At 46.0% G+C, this 25,991-nt stretch overlaps 1 protein-coding gene across 4 annotated transcripts in view; it reads right to left on the bottom strand.

The window, feature by feature from the left end:
* Nucleotides 1–4,971: 4,971 nt before the first annotated feature.
* Nucleotides 4,972–25,991, bottom strand: part of esrrb (estrogen-related receptor beta) — a 45,827-nt gene continuing 24,807 nt past the window's right edge. For all 4 annotated transcript variants that reach the window (XM_062398112.1, XM_062398111.1, XM_062398110.1 and 1 more), the window contains 4 exons: nucleotides 21,323–21,433; nucleotides 20,727–20,888; nucleotides 11,544–11,813; nucleotides 4,972–8,242 (listed from right to left, as the gene is read on the bottom strand). In XM_062398112.1, coding sequence (XP_062254096.1) covers nucleotides 7,998–8,242; nucleotides 11,544–11,813; nucleotides 20,727–20,888; nucleotides 21,323–21,433 — 788 coding nt within the window. In that variant the 3' untranslated portion in view covers nucleotides 4,972–7,997. The remainder of the gene's footprint in view (nucleotides 8,243–11,543; nucleotides 11,814–20,726; nucleotides 20,889–21,322; nucleotides 21,434–25,991) is intronic.

A 25,991-nucleotide genomic window follows, 5' to 3' on the forward strand; every position in this document is an offset into this window, starting at 1 on the left:
ATTTTAGGGTTCTCGTGATATTAAAAGAAACACACACATGCAAGAGCTGGAAACAGACATGATTTGTGCATTGTTTGTTTTAATAAAGTCAATATGCGTGTGCCTGTGTGTGTACGAGGTCTGTTTGTGATTGAGTGCAAGGTCAAAGGGACACAGGGGAGAGACGGAGGGAGCGGCGGTGCACTAAGAAGGGGGTTGCTACGGTGCCCAAGGCCATACCCACACAGACGGACACCATATTGAAATTAGCAAATGGACTGCATAGTGTCGCTTGCTGCCCCATTTGTGGCCCCCTCTCCTCTGGGTGATATACAGATGCACCCAGCGAAGGGGGACGTCACCGTACCATAGGGGCGGCAGGGTGGAGTATATAGGTGGGGAGGGGGCGGCTAACCTCCCCCTCTCTCCTAAAATGAAATGGGTTTACTCTTATTTATTTACAGCATGTTTTGCACTCATCCCATAACACTGTAAATTACCTACGCGCCGCCTGGTCAAGGCTCCTCTCCCAGGCAAGGAGGGCAGGGAAGAATAGGACATAAAACATGTGATCTATATGATATTTAATTCAGGAATCACATATGATCTGTCAATTTCCATATATCAAGCTTTATGAGTCATATTTTAAATACAAAATCACGTTTATGAATATAAATGTGTGTATTATGAGCGGCCATATGTGTTATATGATGTACAAAATGTCTATAGGCCTCAGACTTGCCAATATTTATGAGATTTCTATAGTATATCTCATAAGAGGATAAGGGATGGGTGACTCCCTTCCTGGGGTCTTAGGTGGTTGATCACGGATCCGTGTCTCTCCGTCTCTCACATGGCGAGCAGTTCCATCATCTCCGTCTGAAAGACATGAAAAAGGTAACAAGGATTGGCGAACATGATGTAGCTCATTTTAGAAACTTAAATGTTTCATTCAATAAACATGTTGAGTTTGGCTTGTTTCGATACAAGAAAGCTTGACACTTAAACTTAATTAGCCGACTGCTATAGAGACAGTAGACTCTCTATCTATCTGTGTGTGTGTGTGTGTGTGTGTGTGTGTGTGTGTGTGTGTGTGTGTGTGTGTGTGTGTGTGCGGACAGAATTCCATCATGGGGAACTCTCTGGGGACCAGACCTGGTCTCTAGCTGGAAAAAAAGGACAGGGGCTTTCTCCATTATGGCAAACAAGTGCATTTGCTTTAAGGCCAGTAGAGATTTCTAACCTTTGCTTGACATGCCGAAAAGGTCAGGCCCATCTGTGGCTTCCCACTGGAGTTGAGCCTGACCATTCCCTCCCTGCTCCTGTGCACCCAAGGAAATCCTGGGATCCACAGTATCAACAAGCACATGCTAGCGACAGTCAGGAAACGAGATATGACAAAATTTGTTTTTCCTTCTTAAATCTTTGGCGAACAATTGTGAGGGCTTGGTTGCAATATTTAGCAAATGCGTAGTTAATTAGGTTTGTAAAACCAACATTTATTTAGCAGAAGAAAATAAGGGAAATTAATAAAAGCCTCATATAAATTACAGATGTAAAAATATATTTCGTTTTTAAAAAGCGAAACCTTTTTTTCTATGACCAGAAAATATATATAAAAATATCACACATATGTATTCAGATGATAAAGTGTCCACAGGTCTGATCCACAGTAATTCATGGGTAATTGTGCTAAACGCCTGAGAAGTAAGCACACAAACCATTCAGTGCGAGTTTTTCTCTGTTTGATGGACGTATCCATGCTTATCAATTTTCCTTATCTCCCTTCATTATTTCCAAACCAGTGGTTAAATTGGAAAAGCCCATAAGAACATGTGAATACATGGCAGAGGCAATAAAACAGTAGGGAGGAGAGACACCCACACACACACACACACACACACACACACACACACACACACACACTCACACATCCCACAACATTGTTTTCTTGGCTAGAGGGAGATACATTTGGCAGATAGTTGGAAATATTTCTGCTCCCCCACAGCTTCATATCAGTGAGCACCACAGATAAAGATATAGTTGGGGAAATAAATCTCAAATGAAGGAACAAAACCCTTCACATGCAGTTATCACATGCAACGTGTGTGTGTGTGTGTGTTTATTACCTACCCGCTCCCTCACAGTGCTTGTGTTCCTACAATGTCCAAGTGTTACAGAACACAAAACGGATTTTAAGCTAAAAGCAGTATTTTCTCTGTGGAGCTGGAGGGTCAGTGTGGTTTCTTCCTCACATGGCGTCCTGTGTGGTACAGGCTACTTGTTCTCAAAGGATTTCACATGACTGCTTAATTTCTTATGTGTTTATCAGGTGAACTATTGAAGCTGGTTGATGCAGCAAAGTTTGGCCCAAAAACAAAGATACAAGTGATTATACTTGATGAAATATTTTGGGCCGACAGCTACGTCTGATTGATATCAGATCAAATTGGGTATTTAAGTGTAAGCAAAAAGTCTCGCCTTTCACTGTACGATGGCATCATGGTCTGTCTGAAAAAAAAAAACACATAACCACACACAGTAATTTGACTAACTGGGACAGAGGTCCGCTGATGGCCATTAGGTTTTTTAGGACAGCAGCTCAGCCATGCATTAAGTGATGAAGATAGCGAGCTTGTAACCTGATAAATGCACTTAAAACAGTGAAGATGGACAATGAGGGGGCGAAATCTCAGATGGCCCAGTTGCTGTGCCTGCGAGGCACTTTGACAGCCTATTGATCAGCCACAGAGAGTCTTGGGAAGGGTCAGAGGTTTGGGGATGCTTGGCTCGGATGCTGCCAGTGCGACAGGTACAGGACAGTATGCGGAAACTGGGACCTATCAGGACCTATACCAACTCTTGAGTCAATCACATCGTCTCTTTGTCGATTTGTCCAGATGTATTGTGGGGGGATTTACTTCTGCTTTACACAACAACCATACAGCCATCAGTCCGTTTCTGTCTGGGACACCGACATGGCATGGTCGTGAAAATGCCTAGCCCTTGTTATTGAATAGTAATAGGCTTGTCGGCCGGTGCCTCCAATTTCACAAATGGAGCAATAAATACACTTACCAGAATCAGTGGAACAATAAGACTGGCCATAAAGGATGGTTGTACCTCAAAAACAAGGAGGTGAGTGTGGGGAGGGTAACTGGCGAGAGGGAGGGGGGGTCAGAAGAAAATCTGACAAAGGAAAGCGATGAAAAGTGTGAGTCTGTGTGTGTGTGTGTGAGGGATACAGAGAGAGTGAGAGAGTGAGATGGTGGCCCACTCTTCATTTCTGTGCCACAAGCTCTCCTGGGCATTTGCGTGCTCCGTTTTCAACCTAAGTGTAATTTGAGCCCTGGGTTGATACAAAGTGTATGCAGCAGCTCTGTTCAAACCCAATCACTCACCCTGACGTGTAATCCTTTCCCTCCCCATCATGAACGCTGCTCTGGGAATAATGAAACACACTTAAGCAATACACAGCAGTCGTACAGCTGCAAGTGGGGCCGCATCTTGATGAGATGCCTCGTAACTCTAATGAAAGGTGTTTTGACCTGTCAATGGAGGTAAATGATTGCCCTGCTACTGTATCTGTGGGAAACTTATTGATGGCAATATCTGGTCCAACTCGGTGATTTGCATGAGAAATGAGGAGCACATTGCTTTTAAAAATACAGCACCTGGCAAGCGCGCTGCACATTTTATTCGTGCGGGCCACCACGTCTACTTCTTCTTCTTCTTCTTCTTCTTCTTCTCATCCTCTAGTCATCCCTCCTCTTTTGCCTTGTGATGCCATTGTTTCCACGCAGAGGATTATTACAATTAATTGGTTGCCAAGACATTATTTCAAAAAGGGAAATTGGCTCTTATAATTATATAGAGAGGGGAATACTTTAACTCCCAAGAATATCAGCTTCCTGAAATAATGGAACCACAGCCCCTCACTCCCCCCCCCCCCCCCCCCCCAACCTCCATCAGCGTTAGCGTGTCTGCGTGCCTGTTTCCTGTGACGGATCCATTTTCAACGGCTTCTGGCCCTGCGGCGGCGGCGGCTGACGGCTGAAGGGTCTGGGGTGGCCAGCGAGCATCTCTGGCTCGCCTCTGTCACTGCCCTCATCTCTGGTCTGTTGGGAGCTCTGACCTGCTCTTTGTTCTGTCCCATCGCTGAACTCCCAGTCTGCGTATGTGTGACTGGTCACAGTGGAGTGGGTAAATACACAGAGCAGTGGGAAGGGTTAGGGTAAGAGTCACTCTACTGGGTGAATGAATAGGTAGACACATGAGGTTAAACACAGTGATGAACAAGTGTCTTCGGTATAGTCATTACATTTAGCTGAGGGCTACTCACTTGTACAGTTATAAGGCTTTGCTATTAGCAATGTTATCGACGTGGCTCTGTGGATGGCATCGGTTTGTTAGTCCACCACTCAAATCTAGAGCATTAGACCCCTGGTGGCTGACTGCAGTATAAATCATTAACCCGTGTCATCCATGTTAGCAAATGGGACATGGACAAGTAAACAAAGAGACATTTTAATAAATAAATGCAAATCTTTACTGAAAAATGTTATAGCTGCGCCTTGGAAAACCTATGTAAACAAGAACCTGCATTATTTACAATAAGCAGTGTCAATCATTAATTCTGCCTCAGCATCATGCTTCTGGGCCGGTTTAGGCCACAGGACTTCATCTACATCACTTAATCAGGAAGCTCTGCCTGTTCATTACCTCTCTGCTCAGTTCTGAGCAAAGCATCCGGTGTGCCATCCAGAAATATTGATAACGTTTAGAATGGTATTGTCCTAAAATAACCTCAGTGGTTTCATGAGAATGTGTTTAGAGTTTTGTAAAGTGGGTGATTCAGATTTGCAAAGTGTGTCTAACCAGATGAACAGTGTTCAAAGTTTTGACAAAAATGGCGTTCAGTGCTTTTGCAACTCAGGAAAACTTACTGGTGTCTACTGGGTGTATACACATTTTAGTCATTACACAGACGAGTCAGAGTTCAGGGAGTATTTAATTTGTTGATCCTTTACCTTTTTGAAAATCAAAACATAAAAGTTACACAGATATTGGTGATTCAACCATCAGAGATATCAATGTACACCATTGCCAAATGATATATTTCACACCATAAATACTCAGAGCAGAGAAGCAGGAAATCAGTCACCTGCCCCTGTCTGCAATTTATCATCAAGGGACCAATTCTGACACACTGATGCTCATAAAAACACATACCCGCTTAGTAACCAAAATGGGGGTCACACCCACCAATGGCCAAGTCACGTGGTCGACGTGAAGCATGCTTTACCTTTACAAACAGGTCTATGAAGGACAAACAGGAAGATCAGAAACTACGATTACAAACATTTTGGCAGGAGCACTGAGGGGGGGGGGGGGGTGTCTGATAAAAACATGGATGGCTCAGGTACTGAATGTCACAGACATGAAGTTGATAACGAGCAGAAAGTGTTGAATCAGAGAAATATTGACAATATGATAATGAGGTAGTAGTCAGCAGGGTGCTGCATACTTTATTTTCAATGGTATTTCGGCAACCTACTGTATTGACGCTGATACAATTATACACTTCGACACAGATTGTAATGTAAGACATGTTATCATTTACTTAACACAGTGCCACCTTGCTATGTAAAAAGAAACAGGAAGATGACATGATGCCCGTTATTATGATTCTTATGGATGATCATTTGGGACACTATAAAATACTAGTTGTAAAGATTTTCTGCAAAAGTTTTAATTTATACTGGACTTTTATTGAAACAAGCACAAAAGAGTTTTTGTCAGCTAAGCAAATCAAATATAGTTCCTCTTCTGTTATACGGGATATATGTTTGAAATCAGAGGGCTTTAGAATGCTGTGTTAGTTAGTAGTGTACAAATTCCTCCAAATCTAAGTAAAAGCATGCTTTCCAGCATGGTTTCAGTCAGAATTGGTCCCTGTTGTATTGCACAACAGTAAAATAACTCAAGTTATATTGTCACCGTCTACAGCGGAGCTTGTTAGCTGGACAGCGGTTCAAGTAAAGATGATTGGGTGCTGGAGTGGGTAAACATCCTCCATTGCTTGGCCAGTCAGGCTGCTGTAAAAAAAAAGCAGGCCGTCGCTGGATCAGTGCTAGCCACTGATATATGGAGAATGGCGGCAATCCTACCCTACTGCAATGTTAGGGATTCTTTTGATCACAGTATCATATTGTTGCAACAGTGCCACAATTTATCACATCACATAAAATCTTTCAGTAGTATAGGTAATCACCTCAGACACATCCTCCCTCACATGGAGATGAGCGGCAGGTCTGCTGGACTGGACTAATGTATTATACTCACACCCGGCGTCATGGACACGCAGCTAAACACAGGGAGAAGGGAGCGCAGCATCTTGTTCTCCCACCAGAGATCACACCTTGTACTGACACGTTGTCGGGTTGCTGTTACCCTACGAAGCATGCATGCTGACACTTTGTTTCTTGCATAGCTATTCACATGTGCATTCTTGGGCATCCCGAGCTCTCCTCACAAATGCCTACCCGCCTCCAGACCGGAGGGAAAGGTGTTACTCTGCTCCGGCCACTGTGTCAACATGAGGTCAAGAAGAAGTGTTCCACGTGTCTACTGTACTCCTGGGAGGCTGCGCAGTGAACCACCTCTTGCCGGGTTAAAAATAAACCCAGTGTGAAGTGCCACCACTCCGGCCCTGCACCTGCTATTTACCTCCGTTTGGTTGAAGCTCTATAAATGCAGGCACGGCTATTAAAAGATGGGAGGTGTCTAAAATGGTGAGAGCAGATGCTGGGCACCTTGCTCCCTGTGTGCAGGATGACTCTGCCACGGGCTTAAAAGAGCCCAAAATAGAGCGGCTGACATATGGACCTCTGATTGTTTGAACATGGAATCTCCTGGACTCCTGCCACTCGGCATAAATCCTTTGATACTGCCACACCAAACCCGCTGATCATCTTTCACCTAACCCAAATCAGGTCATCTGTTCGCATGCCAAGATGCAATGACCAAATTTGGGGTTCAATGGGTTGCATAAACAGCACTGACACAAACCACTACAGGAGGGGAGAGGGGAGGAGAAACACTGGTGTGCATCAGTGGTACAGTGGTGTGTCCCACTGGTGGGACTGAGATATACAGGCATGGTCTTTTAGCAACAGCAGCATTGAAAAGCACATGAGAGATAGGAGGTCAAGCTCAGCTTCCCCACACAGCCCTGTTATTGCTGAGTTACTACAGAATAATTCGACTGAATATTGTACCTGCCTATGCTAGTTCAGCTAAACATGGGACCAGCAAGTCTTCCAGTCTGAGAAGGATCCACAAAGACCACCCGGCTCACTACTCTGGAGAGGTATATCCAAGGACATTTAAACTGATAAGAGTTCACATTTAAGTAACAATTTGAGTTCATCTTTTTTTTTTTTATCCAGTAGGAGAACAAGAGAAAATGGCCACCAAGTTCCCCGGACTTTGACCTGTACACTCAATCTTCCATTAATAAATATATACATGGTCCTGGTTGGGTCCAGGTGAAAACACAACTGAGAGACAACTGAGTCTGTTTATGGTTGTTGACAACTTTGCTGCATGAACAAATTTTAACAACTTTTGTTTTCTGAAAACAAAAAGAAAACTTGTCTCTATCAAGAACTGGCAACTACTTATTCTGAAGACGCTGAGGGGCAGAGGGGTCCTTCTTCATATACAGCATGACCACTAACAATTAACAAAAACCCCAAAAAATTATTACTGTACATAGTATTTCTTATATATTTTAAATTAATCTGCATCCTTTTTATATTTATACTAATAACCACGTTTTGCATTTCTTCTTTTTTATTTAGGGCCCCGGGGTTCCAGGAGGGGGAGCGAGAGAGGACAGTCTTAGTCAGTGGGGGTCCCCCTCTCCTGAGGACCCTCCGCCTCGGTTCAAGTCCCTCTCTGTCTCGCCAAACGCAGCCCTCCTCTGTTGCCATGGCCAATCAGCCACCCTCCGATCAGACCTTGGCCTCCAGCATCTCCAGGAAGAGTTTGTGCATGGGAACCTTGCCTTGCACTTTGATGCTGTAAAAGTGCTGCACAGCCTTGGTGGCCGTCTGCCGCAGCAGGGGCAGGGTCATGAGCAGCTTGCCGGCCCGCCGCGGGTCCTCCTGGTGCTGGCTGCCCTCGTAGTCCTGCAGGGCCTCGTGGAGGGCGTCCTGGAGCTTCTGGACCGCCTCCATGTCCTCTATGTGCATAGAGTCTGGACGAGAGAACAGGAGAAAAGGATTGTTAGGATTGATGGGTTTTCAAATTTGAAAAAAAAAGGGCGGAAAAAGTAACTTGTGAGAAATATAGTTTGCACTTTGAGACACTAGTAATATAACAGGAGTGATGGGAAATGGATTTTTCTAAAACAAAATTAAATCTCATGATTGATCTTTACTGCTCCGTCAGTAGCAGCAAGGTATGGGAGACATTATAAACATAACTCACAGCCTGACAAGATAAAGAATAGATCATAAAAAGAGAACATCTGCTTTACTTTATTTATTTATATATTTGTTCTTTGGTGGACTGGGCAGGATATTCATATGGCCCTTGACCAGCGAGACTGAAAATCAATGTTATCCTCCAGTAACAATGGCATGAATAGCACCCAATCTCTGCTGAGTAAGTGCACATTAAACACCTCTGCGTTACAAAGAACAAAAAAACAAAGAGGAGAAAAAAAGAGGGGGCTCCATTAGAGAATTGGACGCTGTAAACAAGGCTGAGATGAATTCAACACTTCCTTTCAAGTAAATCCTTTGCTTCACCCTCAAAGAAATTTCTGACCATCACAGACAAGGAGACGAGAAATTTTAATTTATTCAACAACAAATCCAGGAAATGTAAATAAAGGGATGAGAAGAGGCAAATTAAAATGTTCCTGCTGCATGACCCAAAGAGGAAACCAATACATTTTGGTGTGGATCCAGATCAAGGGACTAATTTATTTCTTTACTTACTTTAACAATGGCGCTATTCATATTGGGTCTAAAAAAACTTCACTAAAATAAAAACTACATAGTGATTAGTGAGTGATTTCAGACACAGCCTATGACTCTCTCAGCTTCAGTCTACCTAGATCTATTCCACCTCTCCGTTTTTGGAGCAGTCTTTAGTTTCAGTCTGGCTTCTATATCATTACTCTTGTTTTGTTCCATTCCTTCTGTACATCATGTTACAGCCTCCACTCTCATTCTCGCTTTTCTCTGCCTCTGTTTTCTCTGCTGCTTTGCTCGCGCTCTCTCTATCTCTCTCTCTCTCTCTCTCTCTCTCTCGCTCAGTCCAGGGGTGTTGCGCTTTCTCACACTGGTTAACCGGTGTCTGGCACTCCAGAGGCAGCATGTCATTGGCTGCCTGACTCGTCTCACCTTGGCGGTGCATATTTTACCACGCGGGACAATAAAAAGGCAAAACAGATTCCAGACTTCGCCCCAAATTCATCGACTGGAACAACTGTATTCCCAAGACCTTGAGACATTTCTCACCCTGACGGTTTTCAAATCCACAGTGGTAAAATGAAGTAGGTCGTTTTGTAAAGTGAATGCGGGAGAGAGGGGAGAGGGGGAGGATGGAAAGAACAAAAGGCAAAAAAATAGAGGAAAAAACTCAGATGAGGATGTGGCGTGACATAATTATCTCTTGCTCTTTTCATGGAGGCTGAATTCACAACCGAGCAAGCGGCATTCTTTTTTACAAATCAAACTAATATTTTATTGTGTTTATCACTTTTGCAAACACGCACACAGTTTAGCAATGAACCGTGATTGGAACTGAGCTGTGATGAAATGTTTTGCAGTGACAGGGGGGGGTGGGAGAAAGAGGCGAAAATAAAAAGGGAGATAAAGACATCTCAACAGATGGGAGGGAAAGGAGGGCAGGAGCCAGCGAGCGCTCCGCTTGTAGCCCTTGGAGGAGGGGTAGACTTAAAAAAACAACTCCGAGGAAACAATTTCCTCGCAATCCATCAGTGAGCCCACGTCGATCCGATTGATAAACTGCTAATTACAAAATCAATCGCTATGAATTTTCACAGCTGTCAGACAGAGGGGCTCCCGGGAGAGCGATCTCCCAGAGACCTTGTTCTAACGTTCCGGACACCCTCCTCCTCCTGCTCCACCTCCTCCTCCCTCGACCCCCATCTCTCCCCTCTCCCACAGCCCCACCTCCCCGACCAGAGCTCTGTTTTCTGAAAGCAAAAGCCCCACCATCAGCGTTTTCATTTTTCAGCCCCGGACAAAACAAGGGAGAGAGCGGCCCGGTGACCCAGGCGTGCATTGATCAGAGCGGGACAGGTTGTGCCTCCTCAAAAGCAGCCTGTCAATAGCGGCGTGGCGTCTCCGCATCGGAACAAACGAGGCCTATCACTCCCTGATGCTCTTTCCATTCGACTTAACACATTTTATTGACAGCCCCTGTGCTCCTAATGAAATGCTAAATTTATCTCCCGTGGCTGCTGTGCCCTCCAGCTACTGTTATGGAGATAGAGAAAGAGAGGGGGAGAGGGAGCGCCGGAGAAATACCAAAACACGGAAGGTGTTCAATTAAAAAAAAGCTCAATTCTCCATCCCTCTGTCTCCTGCACTGCCCTTATCTCCGCTCCATCTCTCCATCTCGAGCGCCACACTAAAGGTTACACCGAGAAACTCCTGAAAAACTGAGAAATGTCATTTCTGAAAACTCTGTTAGACAGAACCCTGCTGCGTCTGGATATAACACTGTGCAGTGTGCATTAGTCAGAGGGCCAGTCAGGACACAGTGAAATATTCTGGGTGAATAATAAACCTGAAGAACATCTCAGTAAAACTGATGTCCATGCAATGTATAATAGAAAATTCTTATAATGCAACAAAATGCTTAATTCTTTTTTTCTTTACTTTCTCTTTATTGGTAGATTTTGGCCAAAAGTGCATTTTATTTTAGGGTTGAATTAATCCTGAAAATTAAGAAAAAAAGCTATGACAACATATGAAATAAGAAATGATTGACATATATGTTACACTAAGCTACAACAATATGTAGTTTGTTATTATTAGCTCTGGTAATATATTATGTAATAAAATAAAGTGGAATTATTTAGTTTTTTTGAAAAATCTTTAACAAAGTAACTCAAATTAGCTTTATAGATAATACAGCAACAACAAAGATTATGTCTAATATTCCAAACAAATAAGAGGTTTGTTCCTCTAATAGTGATTAAGTTTAGAGTCAAATATATCTTTAATAAATGTCTTATTTATGAGGTTATGAGGGCTTTTGCTAAATCATACTAAAGATATATTAGAATTTTTTGGGACAAATCATGCAATGCTTAAATAATAAAATATAACAGTGTTTGATTTCTCTTAATAAATTTAAATATTTATCCAAACCTTCAAACCTAAAATCATTTGGGTTTTTCTGTTTCTTATGCAAAATGATGTCTTTGTCAAAACGCACACGATATTTACTTCAATCCAATATCATGGCACTTGAATGTAATTTTCTGATGCGCCAGTGAGCGCAAGAAATCCCACCTGAGTTGGCGAGAGCGATGGCCTTGAGGGTGACAAACTCCTCCTTCTCCACCTTGAGCTTCTTGTATTTGCGGACCAGCTGCAGGATGGACACGTAGAGGTCGAGCAGGCCCGTCAGCCGCGAGTGCTCCTCGTCCATGATGTAGTCCTCGGCGTACACCAGCTCGTCCTCGTAGGGCAGCGAGCGGAACACGATGCTGAGGATGAGGATCTCCATCCAGGCGCTCTGCAGTAGGCTCATCTGGTCTCCCAGCGACAGAGCAGAGAAGCCTGGGGGGGGACAGAGGAGGAGAGTGTGAGAAGACGGGACGCGAAGACGCAAAAAATGAATTTACCTTTGAATTCTCGAAGAAGAGAATATAGTGTAATAGTGAGGCTTCAATGGTCCACTCATAAGTCTTCCTTTGTTGTAAAGTTTTAAAAAGTGAAGCAAACATCACTTGAAGTTGATATGTGAACCCCCGGAAAAGGTCCTGCGGCGCGGCAGCCGGGAGTACACGGTGAGGCCCATGTCAGCGAGAGGTGTTTAATTTTAAATGCACACTGGAAGGTCCTCTTTGAAGCCAGTGTCAGAGCACTTGAGTGGGCTTTACTGTAAGTGAGGACAGTAAATCGGTGCAAAGGTCCGGGATACACAAAGCCATGTGGTTACCCCCTTGTATCCTGTCACACTTCTATTGGTGTGAGGGGGATTAGCACCAAGACACATTCTCATTGGAGGGGTTGATGGCATGACATGCACTGTGTAGCGGGAGGAGGTGACAAGGGGACGCACACTCACACCCACACACACACACACAAAGACGCACACATACATGGACGTGCTCGGATACACAAACATGTCGACCAGGAAAACAAACAAGACGCACATGTGGATCGTGACACATATATGTATGCACATAAATCCATACACATAAAAGTACACACAAGCACCCGCTCGCTCACACACACACATAAAGAGCTAGTGAGGTTCACGTGGTTCAAGCCCGGCCCGAAGACCTGCTTAAACCCTGGGTCTCATTCTCCAACAACAGCAGCTGGATGAGCTGAAATTGGCTCGGTGGCATCGAACCGCTGTCATTTCCCCTTCAACACCTCTACATGTGCTCAGAATAGAACATCAAATAGAACAAACCGCTAGATCCCCCGAAGATGAGCTGAGAAACTCAAACAAATTAGAGCCGGTAAAGGCAGAGCGTGAGGCGCAGATAGGCAGATAGCTATGTCTCATACCAGTTTTTCCCCTCGTGCTATCCTTCAGCTGTCAATAAATGCACAAACCCCCCCACACACACACACATACATAGACATACTCAGCTTCCACTTTTCCCCCCCTTCACCCCCCCCCCCCCCACTGGGTGCCTGCAGGCGGCCCATTCTCTGACAGCGTATTAGGCTCTGCTGTTACGCTGTTACGCCACTGATTAATATGATTGGTTTCACAAGTTTTGGTGTTGCCACGCAACCTGCCATTGCGTGATTAAGAGGCGATAGATTACAGTATTGACCAGGGCTGCTCAGCACACAAACAAACATAAACAAACTCACAAGCACGCACATGCCCCGTGTTTACGCTTAAATATAAATGATCTCACTGGGGTGCAGCCACCAGCCTGATGATTGTCTTCTCCTTGAAGACACACACACACACACACACACACACACTTGTTCAGGGTGAGGAGAATAAAAGACATGATGAGGAAGCGTGAGAGAAAGTTAAAAAAGAAGCAGGACAGAGAGAGAGAGAGAGAGAGAGAGAGAGAGAGAGAGGAAAGAAGAGCCAGCGAGAGTGGTACCAGAGTGTTCAATTACCCTTATCGTGGTGATGACCACTGCAGGGGAAGAGCTGGAGGATACATTAATTAACAGATTGTGATCAGAATGTGAGGGTCTTCACGTTTTGAAGGGAAATCAATAGTTCGTAGAATAGAGTGCGAACAGAGAGGTGCCGGTGCCCGACTGGACCGGTCAGAGGTCTGAAGAGCCCAAATTAGACCGCGCGCAGCAAGCTGCCGAAAGCACTCACAACACTTAACTATTATCAGCGGAGGCAATAAGCCATATTTTGCGGCGGCCCGCACCATTACCCGTGTCCGGGGTGGCGCCTTAAAATTCTGTTGTGTTATTTCCTTGTCTGCATACGTGGCCATTAAGTTGGACAGCATGTGGACTGGCCGGAGGGGAAATTGTCATGCAAGCGCGGACGCGGCCTTGATTGCCGCATCAGGTTGGCATCGCAATCACAGGCGCGGCTCCGTCGAGCCTTTTAATGCCAAGGAGGAGTGAAGCGGAACTAAAGCGCTGCTCCCAATGTGACAGCCCGTGTGAAGGCCTTGTTCAGGGCTTCGTTGTGGAGGCTTTAGAGTTGTTCTGATACGGCAGACACCTCTCAGCCACATGCACACATGCAGCCCAGCAGCCTACAATTACCTTTGACGCTAAAAGTCCTTGAATTTAATCCAGTGTTGTGAGATGGAGAGGTGGTGTTTTTCCCCCCCCGCTCCATCCCCTCTCTTCAGGGCCTAAATTATCGCTCCAAATGGGATCTCGTGTCGTTGCCTCGCCTTTTTCCACTCAATTTAATCGAGTAATGAAGTGACTTCCCGACTCCGCAGGTCACGCGGCGCTCCGGCCGCCACACTCTGAAGGTGGCCCAGTTAAGTGCCGTCGGAGTGGGTGATTTCCTCTAATGAAATATCAATATTTACATCTTCATTTCCAGCCCACTGCCTTGGCGGGGTTTGACCAAACATGACACAATATTGACCAAATCAGACAGGCCTGTCTGCGCACTTGAAGGGCCTCTTCCACTCCACTGCTGAGTGCTCCGGCAGATATCTGTCTAAAAGTCTTTGTGGCGGGGATACAGAGATAATAACGGTGCAGAGTTTTTCTTTGTTCACTTTAGTGTAAGCATCCCACTTATATCAAAACACATCATGCATTTGTTTCTTAAAAGGATTTTCAAATTCCAAGGTGGTTCGTCCTGCATGCAAACGAGCGAAATCCGGTTCAATCAAGACAGAGGGAGAAAAAGATATATGGACGGCCGAGAGCCCAGCTGACCACCAACTGCATCAACTCCATCATTCATAGCTCGGAGGGTGAAAACAAGTCCAACTGAAGACCAGCGACAGAAGCCAAAACTATCATCTCTTCCTTTATCGGCCCAAAAGCCCTCGGCTGCTGGCAGGAGGGGGCAGCCCGAACCCACAGGCGGCTGCTCCAAACCCCTCGTACAGATTAATCAGCACGCCGTTTCATCTGCCAGATCACGGGACGGTCCAAAATGAAATGCTGGAGATTTCTGTTGAGCTGGAGTTCATATTCTATTAATTTATTATTGTTTCCCTCTCCCCGAGGGCCATTAGCACGGGTAATAAAAAGAGATGTAATTACGAGGCACGGTGGCCCCCTCCAGCTGCAGCCCCCTCGTAACTCAGCCTCAATCAGACAACGGAGCAGACAGAGGGAGGGAGGGAGGGAGGAGGGTAAAAAAGATGGCAAGAGGGAGAGAGAGAGAGAGAAATAGGGGATAAAAGAGAAGAGAAGATATGGGCCAGAGAGGAGCGAGATAAGAGAAAGAGAGAGAGAGAGAAAAGGGGGGCCGGCAGAATGAGCGGAATAGGAAGAGAGAGAGAGATAGAAAGAGGAAAGAGAGTAATTCTGCCTGGACGCGGGCTGATCTATCATGGCCAGCTATCAGAAGGACAAGCAGGCCCTGAAGACTCCTGCCCAGAGGCAATCTCAAGCTCAGCCAAGTCAAGTGCTCTCCGGGCTCCAGTTGGAGTAAAACTGCCCCTAACAGGACCCCGGAGGTTCAGCACGCCCCCCCCCCCCCCCCCTTCTAACCTCAAACTGAACCGAATGATCACGAGATTATTCTGTATCAAAGCTTTTAATATTAGACGGAAGAAGGTGTGCACTTTTCATTGTATGGAATCCTGTGATCTGACAGAGCGGGCACGCTACAGTGTAAGATCTATAACCAGGACGGCAATGAATGACAATTTAGAGCAGCTTTATAATGGCGAGTGTGCGCACAGGCTTGTTTGTGTGCTTCTTTGTGTGTGTGTGTGTGTTATTGTGTTCTTCTGTGTGTGTGGCTTGCAGCTGCCGACCATGATTCTTCTTGAATTTACATGACAACATCAGGAGGACCCAATCAATAGCGGCTGGGTAATAAATTGCTGTGCTTGACATAAATAATGTGACCTGGAGTCGTCCGGCCACATGTACAACACAAACAGCTCCAGCTTCCTCTGGATGATGATATTAATGACAGATCGGGAGTTTTTATAGCAAACTTAATCGTGTCGTTACAAACTAAACGATTCCACACACAGAAAAAAAAAAAAGGTTGAAGACTGAAAATGAATCTCGATTTAATTTTTTCAGCTCCGGCGCTCCCTCTCACAGAGAGAGACAGCTATCCGCCGGCTCTGGACCTGATAACCAGCCCATTATCCCTTTGTAAGTAGCTGGGGAATGGGCGATTTGACCAGTAGCCTGTGAACGTTATTAGGTTGAATAACGTCAAATACAGTAATCCCCTTGTTTTAATCTGGACCCAGTGACCTTGTGACCCTGGGGAAGTCTTTAGCCCTCCCCAGGGTCCCACCGCCCGACACTGACTGCTACATATCTCTTGTTTAGCCGCAAAGGCCAGCGCGAATCAGGCTTTAATCATTGCCGTAATTACACATAATTTATCTCTGCTGCCATCAAGCAACATTGCTTAATGAGGGATGGTGCACTGCCGACGATCACTTGAAGGCACATCAGCATTCAAGATTTCCTGCAGAGCAATTTAAGACAGATATTGTGGAAAGCTCAACACGAGAGGATGTGTTTTTAGTATTGGTAGGAATTTTCTACCGATTCACAATATGAGCAGTGTACACATATATAATGGTGATGCTTCATGTACCTGCTCATGCGTCACACTAACTAAACAGAGCCCTCCCCCCACCCCGCCTGGCAAATGACCCCTTCCCGGCCGTGCACACTCCTGACTGCCTGTCTGTTGCCGATACGCCCTCGTCTCAATCTCCCCGCAGCCGCTCCGCCGTCTTCCTGCTCTCCTGCCCGGGTCCGGGGCCTCAGCATCCACCTGATTGTTCAATCTATCTTTATCTCCTGTGTTGAAGCCTACGTCAGAGGGTAAATTGAATATACTAAGAGCTGTCTGTTGGTGTCTATATTTAATATAGTGCACTGATGAGGTGCTGATTTATTGCTGGGCAGTATTCACACTCTATTACAAGGAGATTACGCAGCTTGAGTGGGATCAGGCTGGCAACACAGTAAGTAGATTTCACAATTTAATGGCAAAGAGAAAACAGGAGCCCGGAGGGGGCTGGAGGAGGGTAGGCTGATGGGCGGGCGGCTGGGTGATTAGGGTGGAGGGTTGAGCTGACACAAACACGACAACGTACACGAGGTGCGATCTCTTTTTAGCGTCGCTGCCTTCCGATGCTAGCAGCTAATGCGGCAGGCGGCTGTCTGTCAACCGCGGCGCTGATGAGCTGGAATCCAATAACGCACAGATGATGAATATTCCCAAAACACCAGTAATGAAGAGAACAATGCAAACCAATCCTGTTTCATTAGATTAATCTGGTCGGCATCTAATTCCCAAAAATGTAGCGACACAAGAAAAGGATGTGGGAAAATTAATTTCTCAACACTATAAACAAAAATTGGGTGCTTGACACGGTATAAATTATAATGTTGTGTAAATATTTTACATTCTAGCGGTGACATGCCAGAGCAAAAATATGTTTTATTGTGTAGGAGCGGCGGCCGCAGCAGCAGAGTGCCAATGTTTGCTTGGCCCCTCACCCTTCAGAGAATTCCCAGATGAGAACACTCGGGCCTGGGAAGCTGCGGCGGAAGCTGGCAAACACCAAACGACAAGCGCCTCTTGAATAAGCAGCATGCTCCGCAGTTTTTACATATGAACACATGACATTCCCACTGCGGGTGGGAAGGGACGCGGGGTGGCGAAGGGCTTCAGGGGTCACGCCGACGTTCTGTCACTCCTGAGGAAGGGGACAGTGTCAAGGTGGTAAACAGGGTCGGGTGTACCGGGGCTGTCAGAACACTCAGTTCCTCCCTAAACCCCTCGGACAGAGTGAAATGCAGCTTTATGGGATGGAAGGGGGCCAGAGGGGGTGGACAGTGCACTGCTATGTGTGTCAAAGGTTGTTAGCACCTTAGGAGCAACAAGCCATCTGTCAGCATCCCCCTACCAACGCTCCTAATGACCCTGCCCCCCAGGCAACAGCCGTGTTAGACCGCTTCATGGTGCTATTTGGAGCAGTCACACTCGTGTCCGAAAGCTCCGCAGCGATTATCAATTAATCAAAGGCAGACTCAGAGCGAGGGCGAGGCCGCAGCCTGGGGATGGCCAACCTGTGAAAAGGCTCTTGATAAGTGACAGCAGCCTTCGATGTCTAACTCATTAAAATAACAAATGCACCTGATCTGATTAACTGTGTTTTCATTTCATTTCAAATCATTTCTTAAAATCCCATTCAACAGATAAAGCCCTTCACGTATGCAAGCCGACCTCTCATGGTATGCCAAAGAGGGCCGGGATGACAAAGATGACATTGGAGCCGGTGCGGCAAAGACACCATCTACGCTAATGACAGAGCTTTGATGTCCTCCTATTGCCCTCCAATTAAAACTCAATAGGGCCACTCCACTCCATATTATGCCACTTTGAAACACATTTTCAAATGTTAGCTTAGAATAGGGGAAATTTAAAAATCAATTGGGAGAAGGTAAGTGCCAATTTTCGTGACATTTAAATTGTTAGGTTTGGACTTCAGTTATTGGCCCATCTGTCAATGGCCCTAATCAATGTGGTCTAGTTCATAATGAACTGTTAATCTTTTTAATTCCTTTGCCTAAGGCTGCAAAAATCTATCACAATGCAATCAGCAGTTTTATACCTCCATTCCTTTCTTGTCCCGGAGCGGGAGCAGGGAGAAATATGGTAGGAGCGGAGCATGGTAGGCCGCCCTGGGGTACCGTTGGTGCATGGAGTGTTAGTGCACGGAGTCTCGCTCAACCAGTGAACCGTCTCTGATCAGGTTCAGCCATGTACAACTCAATTATGCAGCCATTTCATGGCCAGAGGACACCCACTGTCCTAATACAGACACCACCAGAGGGACCGGCACAAACCAGGCACTCTCGCTGGAGTGGAAGTCTTTATTCTGCCACTGTCTTTCTGATCTAAGAGGTGTAGGTGTGATTCTTGTATAAAAGTTAAAATGTGACCAAACATAAAACAACAGCACAAGCGTCTGAGGGTCTGTGTTTGTACAGACCAGAATAATCTACTTAAACTGCTTCGACTTGCAGGTGCAGAGCAACTGTTGGGTACAAGGCACTCGCTCCCCGTTGGAGCAGGCTTACTGCCCCCGCATTTTGGGTTATATGATCATTATCGACACATTCGGACTGACAAGTTCTCTACCGCGGTCTGATGGGGCAAATCCCATTAACATTATGGATCAGTCCACTGTACAATACGTGTTAGGGTAATCTGATTAGCGGAGCTTCAGCGCGATGACACATAAAATCCGAGTTAGGGTGTACACATCTTAAAATGATGACGCACTCCAGGATACAAGCTGAAAACTTTCAACCCAGTGTATGTAAACAGTGTGTCAAGAGTTTATTAATGAAGACAAATTTAAAAATGTCATAAATTTCTAATGTTTTCACATTCAGGCGATTACATGTCCTCCTGTTTTTTTTTCCACAATAAAATAAAAAAGATAAGACTTTCTTTCTCCTGTGTGTGTATGTGTGTGTTTGTGTGTGTGTGTGTGTGTGTGTGTCGTCCTGAGTTATACCACCATGCCTGCATACAATCTACCCTCAGGAGCCGGCATGGGAATGTGGCAGTGTTTGTGTTTCACGTGTGCGACGCCGCTTTTTGGGTCACAACGATGAGAGTGTGTTATCGGGTCAGTTGTGATCCAGTCCTGAGTAAGCTCCTTGGTTAAACTCTCAGGGTGCTGACCACGCAGGGTCTGCGAGGAGTGATCCAAGCAGTTTAGACGCGTAAGGGGCCACGGCTGAAGCCAGGGCCTGCGAGCATATCCATCTCTAATCTCCTTACTATCAGATCTGTACCCGATTAATACCCCTCCTTCTGAGAAGTGCCTCTAATACCTTTTCAGAACAAAATGCACCTGTCTGAGGTCAGCTGGAGTCCACCTGCCTTTAATGGAAAATAAACGAACACGTGAATCTGTGGATTTATCTCCTGAATTAACTGATATGATGCTCCAGTATGCACACGCCACGGAGCCAGTTTATGTGTGTGCCTCGGTGCTGCAGCGATGTCGCACATCCCATGCACGCTGACAGCTGTCTGCCTGTCCCAAGTTATGCTGATGAGAAGATGAGGTTATGGAGGTGCCGCTGAGGGACACATTCATTTAGTTTGTTTTCCCGCTCCGCGCCTGCGGCACTGTAATGTTATAGAGTTATGGGGGTCAAGCACGAGATCAAGGAGAATCTGCCTTGGTTGCAGAAAAACAAATAAAGGAGCGGCTAAACAACGTGTTCTCCGTCAAAATCAGAGCCAAACTCTCGAAGGAAGCAAAATCTGTACCGACGTGAGGCAGTGCATCCTAACTTCAACGGCCTCTCATAACCTAACACCTCGTTTATCAGAATGTCTATGGTGCAAGGAAGAAACACGATTATGCCCATCAATAATTCAACGGGGGTGTGTGTGTGTGTGTGATTGTGTGTGTGCTCGTGTGTGTCCATATGTGTGTGTGTGTGATATGATGTCTTGTTTGACTGGGCAGGTCCCCAACTTTGCTCTAAATCTCCCTGGTGATTACAGCATACATTGGCACCGGGTGTGTTTCCCCCCCTCTCCGTTCAATGCAGGGATTTTTTAGATGCCCTCTATTGATTTGTTCCTTTCGCAGCTACGTCCATTTTGCACCACCTCCAACCTCCACACACCCCGAGGCTGTATGAGCTGCTGTCATTAATTATCTGTGTGTGTGTGGGGGTGCGTGTGTGTGTGAGTGAGACAGGAGGTAGAGAAAGATAGAAAAAAAATGTTTTCAAAAGGGATAAAAGTGCCTCAAAATAAAATTGAAAAATTAACAGAATGGAGGAAAAATAATTGCGTTGTACCTGGGATGTGTTTAGCCCAGCCGATGATGACCACCAGCTCGCGGTCAGCCAGGTCGCACAGCGTGGTCAGAGCCTTGATGTCGCTCTCGGGCATGGTGGGGTCGGGCATGGCATAGATCTTCTCCGGCTCCGCCACCAACAGGTGAGACACAATCTTTGTGACTGAGGAGAGAGGAGGAGGAAGGAGGGGGGAGATGTCAAAGCAAAGCAGGGGTCAGAGGTCAGAGGTCGAAATCACAGCAGAGCTCAGCGAAGCACAAAGATGCACCGCACTGATAAGAAAGAATTGTACATCGGTGAAATATCCCGTTCATTGTTGGTGGCCTCGAATTGACTATCTCTTTCTATTTCTCATTATGCAAACTAATGAATGGAACCAAGTCAAAGCTCCTCTCCCTACTGAATGTGTGCCAGTACAAGGCATATTTTTTAAAACACTAGTATTCATCGTCGTTTAATATCACTGTCCACACATGGAAGACACAGGGAAACATGAGTCCGGCCTAGAATTTAGTCTTGGTTGTTTCAGTGTTAACTGGCCTGACAGAGGGAGAAGGAGGAGGGAGACAATGGGCAAGTGGCAGAGCAGTACTCACGAGGCTTTTTGGTGGGAGGGGGGAGCGTCAAACCCAGGTACGGGTTGTTTTCTGTGTCCAGCCTCCGCTTGTACTTCTGTCTGCCTCCTCGCACGCGGTCCAGACGAACCCCTGCGGAGCGACATGACAAAAGGACGCTCAATGAGGAGTTGTGCATTCTTTTATCAAATACATGAAAATTAAAAGTTTTGAATTATTCCAGATTTTTTAACAGCAGTAAAAAACACAAATCTATGCAAAATAAATCCTCCATATCCACCCCAAAATACTATTAGATGATGCGTAAAAGCTGTGTTGGGATTGACCACGCTTGTCTCTAGCTTGTATGTAAGCATTGTAAAAGGACTGCATATAGGTGCATCAGTGTGTGTGTGTGTGTGTGTGTGTGTGTGTGTGTGTGTGTGTGTGTGTGTGTGTGTGTGTGTGTGTGTGTGTGTGTGTGTGTCTGTGTGTGTGTGTGTGTGTGTGTGTGTGTGTATCTGTCAGAGGCGCGGCTGCCTTTCCATATGTGGTCCATGCCTGGCTGGTCTACTGTGACACAGCTGAGCCCGGAGCAGGTCTAAACATATGAATATTTTACGCAGGGTCAATGATCTCACAGACTGGCCTTCTAATTATTTAGGTTTTTGGTCGAGGCAGACTGCATACTAATTAGCTGCCAGCTACATGCTTCCTTGCGTGTGTGTGTGTGTGTGTGTGTGTGTGTAAGAGAGAGACAGGGAGAGGTCTCAGGTGTGTGCTTGTCGGGATCCAGACAAAAATAAACTTTACCAGCCTACAAGCAAAGACACAGTCCCCACACCCAGTGTACATAACACCCACTGTCATACAGCGGATAGATAACTAGGTATTGCTTTCCCATAAAAGACCCTTATTTCACCCCTCTTTCACTGGAGGAGCACCGGGGCCTTATCACCCCCGGCCACACCTAGGGGCCCAGGTTCCACACTGATACTGTAAATGTCAAACCGGCCTCATCATAACATAAGTTATTTATTATCTCATTATTTGATAAGGATGTTTCCGTTTGGATGTCTTTTCTATTCTATTAATTTCCAGCATAGTTAAAATATTTCATCTACACTTCATTCTATTTATTTGATACCACCGGGCAGGTATTTGGTTATTTAATGTAATTGTATGCAAACATTTATATCCTGCACCGTGGAGTGTCACTGTGACCGTGCAGCCTAAATATCCCTGATATCTTAATCCTGTCAAGAGGGAGAATCCCTTCAATTTACCTTGTATGCATAATGCAACCCCCCCCCCCCTTCTGCCACCCACCACCCAAAGACACACACACAAAACAAATTTAATACTAAAGGGTGGAGGAGGAAAGGTTCAATGAAACGCTCGCGGTGGTGGTGGAGTTAATTTGTCAGCCCCCTGCGCGTCCTCTGAGCGAACAACACCCGGCAGCCAGAGCACTTCCTTGATGATTTCATCACTTTATAACAGGGAGGACGGTGTCAAACCCGGGCATTGTATAGCCACCGCAAATGAGCCTAATACAATTTGTCCGTCAGCGAGAGCTCTTGGAGAGGATGAGTTTGGATGTGTCCCATGCATGGCGATTGGAGGTCGCCCGGTGCGGAAAAGGGAAATCAGATGATGTCTGTTAGACACGCTGGCCTTTATTCAACACACAGGGGATTTATGCAAAAATTACTTTTATCTCTCATGCCTCCTTTGACCAAAACTGAGAGCAGGGTGGGGAGGGGGGTGTCCAGCAAACTGCATTATTACCGTGCAACTGCAGAATAGAGATTTTGTCTACTTATATAAATTATTTGATTCCCTGGAAACACAAATCTGATTAGGATTGTCTTTCAATTTCCTGACACTGACAACCCACTAACCTAATTACCCCCGATTCCCAACAGAGCCCCAACCTTCCCAGCAGGCACTGGGGGGGGAATCATCTGATAGCAACAACCTGTGCTTTACACACGCACCCACGCACAATCCCACACGATGACAATTGAAACCTTGCGAGTATCATATCGAGAAATCCTTTTTCCACTGTGAAGGCGTCTCGAGGAAAGTCACCCTCCCTGCATTCGCTGCTGGGGTTTAAGTGCTTAAGAACTTTGCAGTTCAGCGCACATGTTGCCGTTACGACTGCTGGCACGGACAAAAAAATCCCCTCGCTGTCAAACCTGATGTCACCACTTTCTAAACTTTCTTCCCGACACTCTGCCGATGAGCCCGGCCGCTGCCAGGTGGCTGCGCTTCTGCTCCCCGCGACCCTCTCGGCTGCCTGAGTCATGTGGCTGTGTCAGCCGGTGTAAAGCCAGCGATCAAGGTAGATGGGTGCCTCTTTTAATTAGAGCAGTCCCGGCCATAATTAACAGATGCTGACAGGAATTAAAGCTTGGCACTAACCTGTCTCATTTTACTGACTGACCGGGCCAGACCCAGGCAGAGAGGGGGAAGAGAGTGATTAAGAGCAGCTAGAGGGATTCAGTCACTCGCGCTGTCAGGCACTAAGTCCAGGACTTTATAGGAGCCTTTGTGAGGTTCAAATGTCCCTTTGGTGACACCCGAAGCTTTAAGTGGCCGGTGTGTTGTGCTCCTTCCAGAGTAAACAGAAGTTGTGTTCCGAATGTGTGAAAAGGGTTGAGGACCATTTCGTCCAAAGTGGTCTCACTGCTTTATGGCCTACTACACCGTGTGGCAAGGGTAGCGGCGGGTGAGCTCGGGTATCATCTCTTCAAAGCAGTGTGCTGGGGGAGAGGGCTTTTGGCCAAGGCGGCTGGCATTTGTGCACGGATTAGCCAAGGCCTCGGGGTGGGGGCTGGGGCCAGCTGACCTGGGGCTCTTCTTTCTCTGCAAAAACAATAATAATCCCCTTCCGCGCACACTCCTACAGAAGAGCCTGTCTTCACTCACTCTGTGCGGTCGGCCGAGCTAGGGGCCCTTATTTTGAGGCGCTCACCTGTTCTGGGTGTCTCTCCCTGGGGGAAAGTGTCAGGATGTCTGGGATGGTTGGCAATGCCAAGGGGGGCTTAGGCGGACCCTTTTTTAGCTGGGAAAATCAGAAGGCCACATGGCAAGGCATGGTGAACCTTGCCTTTCAAGGAGGCCGCCCTGTTAAACCGCCATCAGCACTATTTCAAAGAGCCCCCCCCCCCCCCCCCCCCCGTTGCCAGCTTTGCATGCTTGTAAGTGTGTTGCAGCATTTTTGGTGATGAGCGAGGGTAGCGGAAAAACTGTCAGGCCTCTGCGCCCCCCCACCCCCCCCCCACCCCCAATCTGCTGACCCTCAGGGGCTGCCATAGTGACACCCTCGTCACATACTCCATTTACAGGTTAGCTGCATCATCCCTTATTGAGCTGACATCCCTGCTCATACTGCTAATTGTTTTAGATTTAAGTAATGGAAAGAGTTCAACATTTCAAGTTGAGACTTTATCAGCAAAGGCTTCTTTATTACTATCTTACATTGTCATTACATCCTGGAGGCTCTTTTTAACAGACGGCCAGTGACACACAGGCGCATTTACATGTCTAGTATTTCAGGGACCATACATGTGAGCGTGGTGTGGTTTGCATGCATGTTCTGTATGTTGTGTATGCGCCTGTAATGGGGCTATTGTGGGACGTGGTTGTTCTCTGCATGCCATGTCTGCTGGACAATGAGAGGTGTATTGTATATCAGCCCCAACACACTTTGCTTCTTCGTTGAGTAAATGTACACGACTGTCGCCATGTTCTCGTAACGCAAGATCTCTTCTACCTTGCTACACTGTGAGGACACAATATATTGTCTGTAGTCAAGGCACCAGACATGTAGGGAACTAGACGAGGTCAAAGACTTATATATGACTAAACCATGTGAGGTGTGCATGTGAGAAGTTGTGGTGGAAGGGTATGGTTAAGGTTCATATATCTGGATCCAGGAACATTGCCAAATATTTCTACTAAAAGAAGAATTAGGCATTATTTAGGGAACTGATATCTAAGAGTGTGTGTAATTTGGTGCAGCTTAATTGAATTTAAGGTGGCTGTTGAGCCCTGACGGCTGTGTATGCGCTCTACTGAGCGTAATGATGTCTTTCAAAAACTGTCTTAGTCCAAAAACATGGTTAATTGGTCACTAAGAGCTTTTTTTTTTAAATAAAAGAGAAAGAGGTGTGAGAACGCGGCAAATGTAGCGACAAAGATTTATTTTTCAGGGAGAGTGCATATTAATATCAACACTGTCAATGTGCCAAGAGGTTAAGTTTCATCGTGGTCACTGGCCAGTCGGCAGTTGGAAATCTAATAAGATGTTTATTTGAAAAAAAAAAAAAAGGATCGTCCAACTGAGAAACTTCCAACTATCAGTGGAACTTCAGTCAATCATGTGGCAGTCGGCTGTCCAACCTCAACATGGACTCAACTCTTATCAGTCAGTCTGCGATGTAAAACTGGACCATGGTCAGTCCAGCTAAATATATTTTTAACACATTTTTTTTTTCTATGTGTATTTGTGTACATGGAGGCTCCTGTGTGTGGCTGAGCGGGGGGGGGAAAGGAAGTCGGTGCAGGGAGTAACTGCCACTGAATGATGTCAATGTAATCTCTCAATAGTATCTTGTCGTCTCTCTCGCTCTAAGCTCGGATCCGTTTCCATTGATCAGAGGAAAAACCTGTTGCCCCCCCCCCGACATTTGATTCCTCT

The sequence above is a fragment of the Platichthys flesus genome, chromosome 10, assembly GCF_949316205.1.
Source record: "Platichthys flesus chromosome 10, fPlaFle2.1, whole genome shotgun sequence".
Lineage (NCBI taxonomy): Eukaryota > Metazoa > Chordata > Actinopteri > Pleuronectiformes > Pleuronectidae > Platichthys > Platichthys flesus.